This window comes from Ictalurus punctatus, unplaced genomic scaffold (assembly GCF_001660625.3).
Source record: "Ictalurus punctatus breed USDA103 unplaced genomic scaffold, Coco_2.0 Super-Scaffold_100056, whole genome shotgun sequence".
In the NCBI taxonomy this organism is placed as follows: domain Eukaryota; kingdom Metazoa; phylum Chordata; class Actinopteri; order Siluriformes; family Ictaluridae; genus Ictalurus; species Ictalurus punctatus.
In genome coordinates, this window is record NW_026521088.1 from 2,819,488 (window position 1) to 2,832,057 (window position 12,570).

At 40.7% G+C, this 12,570-nt stretch overlaps 2 protein-coding genes and 1 non-coding gene across 4 annotated transcripts; 2 read left to right on the plus strand and 1 right to left on the minus strand.

The window, feature by feature from the left end:
- Positions 1 to 11: 11 nt before the first annotated feature.
- On the plus strand, positions 12 to 914 carry LOC128630372 (TBC1 domain family member 10A-like). Its single transcript, XM_053678837.1, has 3 exons — positions 12 to 81; positions 155 to 309; positions 582 to 914. Exons 1-3 carry the CDS (start codon positions 12 to 14, stop codon positions 912 to 914), a joined length of 558 nt encoding a protein of 185 aa, XP_053534812.1.
- A 6,101-nt stretch (positions 915 to 7,015) lies between these two features.
- On the minus strand, positions 7,016 to 10,357 carry LOC128630454 (dynein axonemal heavy chain 6-like). 2 transcript variants are annotated; one of them, XM_053678945.1, is made up of 3 exons: positions 9,967 to 10,357; positions 8,370 to 8,773; positions 7,016 to 8,259 (listed from the first exon to the last, which is right to left on the minus strand). In XM_053678945.1, the coding sequence occupies exon 3, from the start codon at positions 7,700 to 7,702 to the stop codon at positions 7,364 to 7,366; it is 339 nt and encodes a 112-aa protein (XP_053534920.1). In that variant the 5' UTR covers positions 7,703 to 8,259; positions 8,370 to 8,773; positions 9,967 to 10,357; the 3' UTR covers positions 7,016 to 7,363. The 2 variants fall into 2 exon arrangements, with proteins under 2 accessions (XP_053534920.1, XP_053534921.1); XM_053678946.1 differs by lacking the exon at positions 9,967 to 10,357 and having other exon boundaries at positions 8,370 to 8,904.
- A 1,889-nt stretch (positions 10,358 to 12,246) lies between these two features.
- trnag-gcc (transfer RNA glycine (anticodon GCC)) lies at positions 12,247 to 12,317 on the plus strand. The gene has a single exon. It is a non-coding gene; the product is annotated as a tRNA-Gly (tRNA).
- The last annotated feature ends 253 nt before the right edge of the window (positions 12,318 to 12,570 follow it).

Genomic DNA, 12,570 nt, shown 5'->3' on the forward strand with positions numbered 1-12,570 from the left:
ATGGAGTGGTCATGTGCGCCTTCTCCAGAACTCTGCCCTGGGCCTCGGTCCTCAGAGTGTGGGACATGTTCCTGTGTGACGGTCAGACACAAACACACACTTGTCCTTCTTTTCTTTCTGTGTTGATTCTCTCTCTCATTCTTTCTTTGTGTAGGAGTGAAAATGATATTCTGTGTGGGTTTGGTGGTGTTGACGTCCATGCTGGGTACTCGGGATAAGCTCAAGGCCTGTCCGGGTCAGTATGAGACCATGGAGGTCCTCAGAGCGATTGAGCCTAGATACATGCAGGAGGGCTTCTTCGTGCTCCAGGTAACACAACAGAGAGAAGGAGGAGGAGGATGATGATGATGGGTCTCTCACTACTGTAACATTTCCTGTCATTACTGTAACTATGCGAGTCCATGCCATGGTGATCAAGCATGTTTTATCCATCATCACCTTCGTATTTCTACAAAATTAGCGTTCATAAATATTTATCATCGTCTTTTACATGACGTTGTAATGAAGCCCATTCTAACACATTAAGTACAGTAGAATGACATTCTATTCCAGTTCATTTTTGTGACTGATTTTTGCTGTAGGTTCTGGAGTTGCAGGTATCGGCACAGGACGTGGAACGTGAGCAACGCACGCAGCTGAAGCGCTGGAAGAAGGAGCACGGCGAGCCCGGCCCCAAACTCCCTCAGAGAATGCACAGTGCTCGCACCATCATGGCCACCGAGCCTCATACACACCAAGACCTCCGCCAGAAACCCACCATTATGGTCCAGTACCCATCGGTCCCTGAGGAGAAGTCCGAGCCGAACCTCAGGAAGAAGAGAGGGAGCCTGAAGAAAACCAAGCCCTCATTCCGAACCCCTATGCGCTACCTGGCGAGTCTAAACCTAGTCAGATATTGGACATACAGCTTCTGAACCAGGAAAATCTCAATCTTGTACTTCCAAATACACATCACATCCACCACGGCTCCCTACAATGCAGGAAAATCAGGTCAAAGAGACGAGCACTTCTACAGAGCGACTCGTGCAGCGTCCTCGAATTCCTCCATCGATAAGAAACTGGCGGAATCTATCCCTCTGCAACATCTATCCCTCCTTACTGCTCCTGTACACGGATCACCTTCAGCGTGGCGTCCTCACCTGCTGAAATGTGCTCCTGTCCAATCCGGACAAACCTGACCATGATGAGCTCCCTAATAATACAGAAAATCAGCCACCATTTTGGATCCATCTACACACTCAAGCCCTCTGCTAACGCACAACGCACCTGCCACCCAAGACTCGCCTGCTGCTCCCGAGTACAAAAAGAACACTCATTGATTTTTTTTTTTTTGTTGTGCGTGTTAAACAGTGTGAATACGTTGAGGAATTGATTATTGGCACACGGTCTACTGAATAGCAAGGATTGTTAAGTCTTAACGTGTGTAAACTATACTTGTTATAAACTATACGTGTTATAGTTTACACCGGAGGAACTGCATAACAATCTGAGAGAGGGACCACACTGGTCCAAAAATGTACACACACTCCACAAAAACTCTGCAGTTGCTGAGGGACTGTTTACTCGCTCCAGTCTTCAGAAGGGAAACTACCTACAGATTCACTTTTGAAAGACTTTCACAGGCATCACAAACATTTGTTTATATTACACTCGTATCAATTTGGCAGATTTTTTTCTTCTTAATCCGAAGCAACCACCACTTCTTTGTGTTTGTATTTCACAAATTTCCTTACCGCATCTTACAAGAGCTGCACGACAATCACAACAATCCTGTACAATAGGCACAGCCTTTTCATTAACATAACCTCAGTGAAATATCCTCTGTCTGTATACTTTACACGCAAACAAAACAACTCAAGCTGAGAACTTTATTGCTGATTCACTTTATACCACACCGCCTTCTAATATAGATCTGATCTATATTATATATACGTGTACCTTAGATAACGCCTCTCTGAACGCCATGGTGGGACGTTCCCGAGTTGAAGTACTGTACAAGTCCTAAGCATTAGATCACCCCAATTACTCTTGTATACTCTTTCCATACCATCGTGATCTTTGCCTGACGAAGCCATACACAAATCATAATTGACATTTGGGGCCCTAATTCTAAAATCACCACATACAAAATGCACAACCATTTTGTCTTGCTGCCATCACAAAAATAATAATGTTTAAACCTAAGTAACAGGGTCACAGAGGGTGTATCATATTTTTCCACACTACATGAAGTTTTGGGATTCTTATAGACTGTGGAACAGAAGTGTACTCAGTGTGTCTCCGCCGTTTTATTTCATATTGGAGTACAACCATTTTTTCTTTTTTACCATTAAGGATGAAACACTTGTTTCTTTTAAAACACCGTCTTTAAATGTTTTCTACCTCCTAACTAAACCCTCGGACTTAAGACAGGATCTTTGGAGTTGTTGACGCCCTGCTCAGGGTTAAAACAACAACGTCTTTACATTACCTTCATTAATAATTTGTCAATCTATCCTCTTGGTTTTTTTATTTTTTTTTTTGTAGCAAAAGTCAGAGTCCTCTCTCATTTCAACAGGTCCTCTTGTTGGTGAATACACAGCAATCTTCTAAGGGTATTAGGATTTCTCGGAGCAGACATTTGTAGCAGATAGTTGGCAGAGTTTCTTCTGTGTTTTAACCACAACGTCTTAACCATTATTTTAACACTGAGACACACGACTCCCTTTAATTCGTTAACAAACACATTTGTAAGAATTCTGGTCAGCAAAACCCCCAAAAGAACACCTGTGTGTCTCTCTCTCACACACACACACCCCCGCACACCCACATGGTCACCAGAGGTCATAAATGTACTGCTGGGACACGGGATGTTCAAAGCATAGACGAAAGCTTATGTATTTAGCGACAGTTCTGTGTAAGTATCCTCGTTGGCGGACCATTTTCTGAAATCTCGTTTTATAGTTTAAACAAAATGCACGACTCTTTTCTAAAACACCGTCTTTAAAAAGGTTTTTCACCCTTAAATTAACCTGGTTAGAAGGTAGGATATGTAATACATATTTTCATTTTCTTCAGGCATATTGTCACTTCAGTCTCCACAACAAATAACACCGATGGTTTTGAGCTTTCTTTCAGTAAAAGAGAACAACGACATCATACAGCCTTGAAGGACTGTAGAAATTTTTATTTTATCATCCTAAATGGTTAGGTTTAGAAGGCATGTAATACGCGCGTTTCTTATAAAACACCGTCTTTAAAACGTTTACCTCCTAAAGGGACCTATTTAGAAGGTATGTAAAAACTTTTTTTTTTTTTGGAACATTTCTTCGGGTATATCAATGTTTTAGAGTATTTATTTCAGTAAATTTTCATTCAAAGTCATGCCAATTTCTCAAAAGTGCAATCAATAAAGTTTAATTTATTTCACAAGCTTACATTCTGCTCATTTATGTTCACATTCAACCATTGTGTATTTTCTAACAGAGGAGCTATACAAAACAAACCCCCACAATCTAAATTTAATGTGTGGTTGCAAGATAAAAATTCTAATTTATTGAATTAATTAAATATTTAAAGTTGTACACATTATTTTGATGAGTTGTGTTGACATAATAATGTTGATAATTACATCAACTTAACATTGTGTGTAATTTCTGAATTAATTGATTTAAAACAAAATTTACGTCATAGTACATTTACATTTATTCATTTAACAGAGTGTTAGAGGACCTGTAGACTGAACAAATACTAAGGACATTACAATGTGATTATCATTTCACTTACCATTAAATTCTACTAAAGCAATGAATTTGGGGCATGTTCTCAGTTGCGATATTGACCGATAGTGGACTCGTGTATAGGCTACACCTGCTAATACATTTGATGGACTATTTTGCACTAGTACACGTAGCTACCGCTAGTCATATTTAGCAGTGTAATTTTGAATATCTACTCTTTAGTTACTGTAGCAGTGGATAAGAAGTAAAAAGTTTCATTTGACAAATCTGCTCTTCTAGAGAGGGCTTTTCATTTGTGCTATAGAAAGATAAGCATGATTACATTTCTGCTTATTCATGTAAACCTCAAACTACATTGTGTAATCCTAATTTTCATGTATTGATACATTTTTTATTTTATTTTAAAAATCTTTTGTCATTCCCACACGTAGCCTTCTAGCTCCACAGCCTTTGGACTGTGGATAGTAGATAAAAGTAGTAGACACAGTGTGCAATATGTGCAATGTTCAGTACGTCATATTATAATAATAATAATAATAATAATAATAATAATAATAATGAGTCTTTATTGATCACATATACATTACAGCACAATGAAATTCTTTCTTTGCATATCCCGGTTGTATGAAGTTGGGGTCAGAGCACAGGGTCAGCCATGATACAGCGCCCCTGGAGTAGAAGAGGGTTAAGGGGCTTGCTCAAGGGCCCAACAGTAGCAGTGCTGCCCCCATACTTGAATCATATTATCGTAAATACTTAAATGTGCAGTCATTTGTTTCTTTTTTTTCCACTTTTTTATTCAATTCCTACTTATTCAGGCTCAGAGTCATGTAGGCTGCATTGAATTTTATTTTCAATTCCCTCATCTCTTTTTCAGTGACTTTATCACTAGCACGTTGCACTGCTTTCACGATTGGGGTGGCACGAGGGGCAGACCTAGCAATGACACAATCCCTGGCGGTCTCATGTTTTGTACTGTCTCCATGCTTCTTTACGGTTTCTTTTTTAAAATGACTCGAACTGGTAATGAACTCTGTTTTACCAGCAATATCTTGTCCTGCTTTAGCACAAAAGGTGCAGTACATTTTCCCTTTGTCATAACGTAACCAGGCGAACTCTTGTAGCCAAGCTGATTTAAACTGTCTTGTCGGGATGAGAGCCGCAGGGACGGGAGAAGACTCAACTCGCTGCGCTTGGCTGTCATCATCTGTAAAAGATTGCACACCGATTGAAACGGGCTGGGATGACTCAAATGTCACTTGGGAACTTTCACTGGTCGAGTTGGTCTCAACATCGTGGGCATCTGATGTAGAGGAGGCAGGGTTTGGACAGGCAGGGATGAGGAAAAGTCTGATATTTTTCTTGTCAGCTGACTAACGTTAGTTAACTACGCAGTTAGCTAGCCTACATATAACGGATAAATTCACATTCTAACAAACTAAACCACATCAAACTAAATTAAACACCTTTAATAAAAAGGCTCAGGCAGGGTTAGGTTAGGGGATGACTCAACCCAACACTCATTGGTGTGGGAGGTGGCACAGGCACAAAACCTTGTCCTTCATTCTGTATATATTCCTCTATATGTATTTAACATTCTATGAGAAAATATCAGTTGTATAAAAAAATGGAAAATAAATTATATCATTTTTAAATCTATATATTGTGTTAAAAATGAATTCTGCCACTTTAAAAAAAAATAATTTTCATGAATCTCATGAAAATGAATCACATGAAAATGAATCAACGTAAATGAATCACATGTAAATGAACCATATGAAAATGAATAAATAAATTAAAGACTTTAAAAAAAAATCTGTCTAAATGTAAGACGTTCTAGGTGAGGTTAACTATTGGGGGTTGGAGGATCAGTTTAGAGAACATATTTGTTTCTGATGGTTAAGTTCAGGGTTAGGGTTGGCCCCTAAGTTTCAACATTGGAAAAAGGAGTTTTTATTGGTTAAAAATTAGGTGATTAGAGTTTATTGTTTGGGTAAGCTCCTAGATTTCAAGATAAAAAATGGTTTTAATGGTTGGAATAGAAGTTTTAATTGGGTTTAAAGGTACTGGATCTATGTTCCCCATCCCTATTGTCCAACTTGTACAGATGAAATTTAATCTGGCCCAAATTTAGGGCCGAACCAGGAAAAGTTCCATTAATTTTGTCCATGTTCCCTCTCAGATCCTTCTTCCTATTGATTACTCCCCTCTCCCCTGAGAAGAAATGCCTTTCTCTCTATTAATATATACCCCCACACACATTTTATATATAATATTATATTATATTTATATTTTTGTGTCACGATATGGAGATTGAGATGGATACAAGTGCAGATTTTTCAAGTTTTATAAAGAACTAAACAAAATACAAAAGACACTGACATTGGGGCAAAATACTGTGGCAAAGACTAAACATAAAACAAAGAGAAAAACACAGCACCAGGGACAAAGGTAAAGAAAGACAAACGTGAGACAAAGAGTGCAGTGAAAACTGTGGCTAAATACACAAGTGCTTACCAGGAATGTGATCCAGGTGCAGGTGGTCATGTGATTGTGATGCAGTGGCTGCTGGGAACTGTAGTTCAGATTTCCTTCTCTGATTACATGACATAATGGTGAATGGTGTAATATGTGGTAATGTACGGGTATTACTCTGTGCGTGTGTGTGTGTGTGTGTTTATACAGAGGCTGAATGTGTTGGCCACTCTGTTTCAGGGTAACTTACCCAAAATACATCAGAGCATCATCACAGCTCTCATTACTGTGGATGTCCACGCCAGAGACATCGTCACGGAGCTCGTCAATGAAAGGGTACAGACAGCTACACACCTTCTCTTCAGAGCGAAGGGAATCATGGATGTGGTCAGATCTGATTGGTCAGAAGCTGTTAATAAATCTTTTAAAAATAACTGCAGCTCTAACAGCAGTGCATATGCAAATCAGTTCCCAGGTTTATACAGTATGAACACACTCATTATAAACTATCCACGCTATATCATCAGTGAGAATGCCCAATTCGTATACAATGAGATCGTATATATATCACATGTCTTTGTGTATGTGTTCACGTAGGTGGACTCGAGCAGTAACTTTGAGTGGCAGAAGCAGCTGTGCTAATACTGGGACGTGGATCTGGATAAGTGCGTGGCCAGAATGGCTCTGTATCAGTACGTCTACGGATATGAGTACCCGGGAGCCTGCCTGCGTCTGGTCATCATCCCGCTCACAGTAAAGACGTGTTAACAATACGTTAAGAATTCATAATGCATAAGTGTAGTGCATGTAGTGTAGTGCATGTTATTATAATAATATTTATTTAAATACTATGCGTAATGCATTACGGAGGCTTTATAACATGCTTCGAATGCGTTTATCGCTCATTATAGGCGTGTGAAAGAGTGAAGTCTTAAAGATACGTTTGTGTGTGACCTTTCCATCAGGAACATGTTTAATGTAAAAAAAAAAAAAAAAATCTTCTTGGAAATGACATGCTTGTGCTTGTTTGTGATGGTTTTTAGGACCGATGCTATCTGTGTCTGATGGGTAACACCTCGAATAACATGTGTGTAGAAGGTGTGAGCTTGATCCTTTCACCGTTAGCCAGACAGAGTGTCTTGTTGTTGTCCAACACGGCGGTGATTTTCTCAATCCACAGGCACGTCCACAGGTACGTCACTCACCACCCACTTGTGCGTGTCGGCGATGTCACTGCCGAGGGACGGTTTGATGGCACTACACTCCAGTGTGAGAGGGTCGTCTTCACCATACAGCTCGTCCAAACTTACTGACTGTGGGTTGAGCACGTCGGTCTCGATGGGCTTGTAGAAGGGATTCACCTCGCAGCCCTCTGTCTCGTGGAGGGTGCGCAGTGCGTCAGCGAGGGCACGGTACGCTGTGGTCTTACCGCCTCTTGTAGGGCCCACCAGCAAGACGCCCTGGTGCACCAGCGTGGTCTCGTACAGCTGGATCACCTTGGCGGTCATGCTGGAGACGGGCTGCAGGGAGCGGGCGCATAGAGCTGCCTCGATGTTCGACTGAAGCGCGCCGTAGTCATGCTCGGGGACGCCCACACCAGGAAAGAGGTCCGACAGAATACCGCTAAACGCACACAAGAAGGATTGGATTGACTCGATTGACACTAGGTTCAAGATTTTCAGATTATGGATGTTCAGATGTTCCAGGATTCTTTACTTTTCATCTGGTATAACATTACAAGGTGCTAATGTTATATACTTTAAATGCTTTAAAAAAAGTTATATAGTATATAATTACAGCTTTTTAGTTGCAAAGAATTTGCAAATGTCAGTTAATTGTATTTCCTAATTTGTCCTGGAATTTCCTCCTAGTGCCTGATTCCAGTGATCCTGTGATAATGACCTTTGATACTCCATATGTAAGCTTTGGCGTTCTTTACTATTTATCAATTTATTTTATTTTAAGTTCTGCATCATCCTTGAGTAACTTGGGCAGGTTGGAGTATCGTAGCGCTCTAATCAACACCACATTCTCACTCAGGTGTGGGTTCTCTCGCATCAGAGACCTGGAACACACACACACACACGCTCGATTTATTCCAGCAAGACATCTGTTACATTTATAGATAGTTTTAATTAACAATTTAGAAAAAACAGCGTATGAATCTAATCTAACCTAATATGTTCACCCTGTTCGTAGACGGACATACCCGGCCATGACGATAACAGAGTTGACGACTCTCATGCTGAAGTCGTAGTGGTCCTGCCGGGAAAGCTGCTTGCTGCACAGCTTATACAGCTGAATCATCTTCTTCGCCAGAGTCTCACTGGACTTGAAGCCCTCAGCTCACAAGTCCACCTACAGCAAAAAAGACAACGTGAAACGGTTCTGTAACACGCCAGAATACATCCGTTATTGCGTTCATTACATAACGTAATGAATGACGGCACCCGAGCACACCTCTGCGATGACGGCGTGGTCGGGCACAATCATGGAGACGGATCTGAAGCAGCCTCCAGGTTGTCCCGGAGCTCGGTCCTGCCTGCGTAGCCTGGGTTCATCGTGATTAAGGCAGCTTCCTACAAATGGAAGCAGGGGAAATGATAACGATTCAAACCCTTGCTAATATTCTGAAATCGATTGCAACACTGAGTGAGTCTGTTCCAAGAATCGATTCAGCACAAATCTCGAATTAAAGGTTAGGGGAACGACCCACAGTATTAAGTACATAGGATCATTATCATGATTAACAGGGCGATTCCTAATACCTGGTGTCAATTCGTAGATACCAGGTAATGAGAATAGAGTCGATTCAAAGGAATCAAGCTTTGGAGTCGACTCTATAGTCGTTGTGAATATGGAGTCAACTCCAAAGCTTGATTGTGGGGGAAGCATGACTGAAGAACCTTGATTTCTCAGTTTGGGAACAATCCCAAAGAAATAGTCGGGAGAGCGTTTGGCATCGTTGTGACAAACGCTGAATCTCACAGCTTTTTTTTTAGTTTTTAATTACTCAACATTTAAGACCAACTTTTAAGACACAAACCCTCGTTTATTCCTTCACTTTCATCTTTCACTACTTTTTTTATTTTACATTTTGTTCTGATTCTTTCCCCCTGAATGTCTGGCTAGAACTTTCTGGAACTGGGAGCTAATGCTAAATTTAATGTTCTGTTAGAAAAGACAGCTTGATGTGTGGTTTCATTAAATTCATTCGATTTAAATATCTTGTCTTTCTAAGAAAAACTGCTGATTAAGCAATGCACTATACCATATTCATGAGAAAGTAGAATTTTGTATTTGTTATTTGGCGTTTGTGTAAATTCAATACGTCGTTTTCAGCTAGTGATTAAAGAATTGGTTCATGAGTCATCTTTGTCAGATATGCTGGTGGCGCTTTCTGATTTTAGTCATTTAACCATTCAAAAGAGTTATCTGTGTGTGGAACAGTGTTGCAATGCACCCGCGAATACCTGCAACCTGGAATGGAAAATAAGATTTATTTTGTTCCAACACTTTTTGTTGTTGTTGTTGTTGCTGTTATTATTGCTCCAAAACTGAAAAGTGTTAAAATGGAAGCAGAAGTAAGTGTAGCTTCTTAAATTGTGTAGTGTAACACAGTGTTTTTCAATCTTTTTTGAGCCATGGCACATTTTTTACATTGGAAAAATCTTGTGGCACACCACCAACCAAAAATGTTACAGAATGACATTCTGTAGCCTAATACAGTATATATAATTACAATATAGTTTCTCAATTTATTTATACTCACTCAGTGTGAAACCTGGGCCTGTTTAGATGAACACAAAGCCGATATCCTGGCAGGAATTGAAGAAAGGCATACACGAAGCTCTTCAACAGCTCTCAGTCTCTCTCTGTTTTTAGTTTTTATAGCAGTTAGGCTTGAAAAGCTCAGCTCACACACATATGTTGTGGAAAATGGGAGCAATGTCAAAACTTTGTTGGCCGGAATGGGGAACTCCTTGGGAGCAGTCAACCAAAAACTGTCCAAAGGAAGTTCAGCAAATCTTAGCTTTAAACCACGATCTTGTTTCAGTTCAGTTAGTTCCTCCTGCTCCTGTAAAGTCATGTCCTTTCCAATAGCAGTCAAGGCATTCAGTGGAGGCTGAAGAGAAATAAAATGACAACTTCTCCTCAAGAGTTTTCAGATGTTTACCTATTACCTCGCACAGTGCAGCAGGGTGATCTTGCCGTTCCTCTGTGAGTGGGAACATCTCAAGGTTGGCACTTTGCACATGTTGTTGCCAGAGGTGCACCTTTAAATGGAATCCATTTATTTTATCCATGCTTGTAAGCAGGTTCTCATTTCGGCCTTGCATCCGTGTGTTCGGTTCATTCAGATGATGAAATATATCTGCCAGGTATGCCAGCTTTGCACACCACTCATCACTTGCAAACAGATTTGAGTAATCAGACCTCTCATTTGTCAGAAACACTTTAAGTTCCTCCACTTATTAACAATTTAAGCTCATACACACGGGCCAGCAACTTGTCATGCTACAACCATCGGATCTCCGTATGGAGCAATAAGGCTTTATGCTTCGCTCACATTCCTCACATAAAGGTGCAAATATACGACTTTTCAAAGGTCGTGTCTTTACAAAGTTCCCTATGTGCACAACATCATCCACCACAGGAACTAGTTCTGCTGGTAAAGTCTTTGCAACGAAGGGTCACGGTGCAGAAACCGTGTGTAACAATAAGATCTGGGTTTCTTTCCTTCACTCTGCTAATGAAGCCTTAGGTGTGCCCGACCATGGCTGCAGCTCCATCAGTGCAAACACTTGTGCAATTTTCCCACGTAAGTCCTCCCTGGTCAAGATATTCTGATGTGACCCAAAAAATTTCCTCTCCTGTTGTTTTTTTCTGGCAGTGCCTTACAAAATAGGAAGTTTTCTCTAATGGCATCTCCATCCACAAAACGCACATTGGCCAAGAGCTGAGAATATCCGTAGACTCATCAAGTTGCAACACAAATTTCCTACTGATGCGTATCTTTTCCAAAACATGGCTTTCGATGTCTGTAGACATGTCATCAGTACGTCTGGCGATTGTGTTATCTGACAGCGGGAGTTTAGATACGTCTTTAACCTGCGTCAGGGCCGAGCATCTTGTTGACAGTGTCTTTGCAGGCAGGTAGTATTAACGTCTCTGCCACAGTGTGGGACTTTTTTCATTTAGCTACAAGTTCAGCAACTAGCTTTGAGGGCTTTCTAATTTACCTTTGTGGTTTTTTCTCATTAATGTTGCCTGTTTCGGTGTTTTCACGCAGGCAAACAAAATAGTCCATCGGCTTGTTTTGAAGCGACGGGTGTTTCGCTTGGAGATAGCGTTTAAGCTTGCTTGGCACCATGGCGCTATTGGACAGCTTCTCGCCACACACCAAACATAATGGAGTCGGGGTCATCTCATCGCTGGTGAACGTAAATCCTAACGAAAGATAACTTTTGCTCGAGCTCACCATCTTTGCTTTCTTTTACCACCACTCATACTAGGCCCTTCACCTGGGTCACAATCTTGTCCAGGGCCCAGTTTGGAGTTTGCATGTTTCCTTTTAAAAACTTCTCCATCACTGCCACCACGACCTGTTGCATGCGTCACTAATTCTCTTGTCTCTAAGAAGGTAGGAGGCAATTACCTACTGCCACCTAGACGAATATTACATTACTCTGCCAGTCACTATATTACAGCACAGACACTCAACCGTGGCTTATTATTTGCAGATAATAATGAATAAATTTTAATAAATAAGAATTTTAAGACTACGTGAAATTGGACAATTTCTCAAGGCACGCCTGACGATCTCTCACGACACACTAGTGTGCCACGGCACAGTGGTTGAAAAACACTGCTCTACGTTCTGTAGACTGTATTACATGCGTGTTGAGCAGAGAGGAGATATTATAATATTATACAGTATCTGGAAATATAGTGTGTGACTGCTGCTGAAATAAGGAAGTTACTTAGGATTTCCTTTTCAAATCTGAAACCAAATTGCTGAAGCAGCATAGTCTTTAATTATTAAGCCTAAGCATTGGTGGTTCAGTGGTAGAATTCTCGCCTGCCACGCGGGAGGCCCGGGTTCAATTCCCGGCCAATGCAGAAGTGACTTTGAAAGTTAAGCCTTCACCAAAAGAACATTACAAGCCTTATCATTTCTGCCCAAAACTAGTCGAACTCCATAGGGAGGGTAACCATGCTCGTGAGTTTCGTTGTTGGAGTCCAAACAATTTAGAGATTTTTTTTTTTTTTTTACCTTTCCAGCCTGATGAGCATCAACAACTCTTTTTCTGAGATCCTCACAAATTTTCTTTTTTCATACCATGATACACTTCCACAACATGTGTTGTGAAGA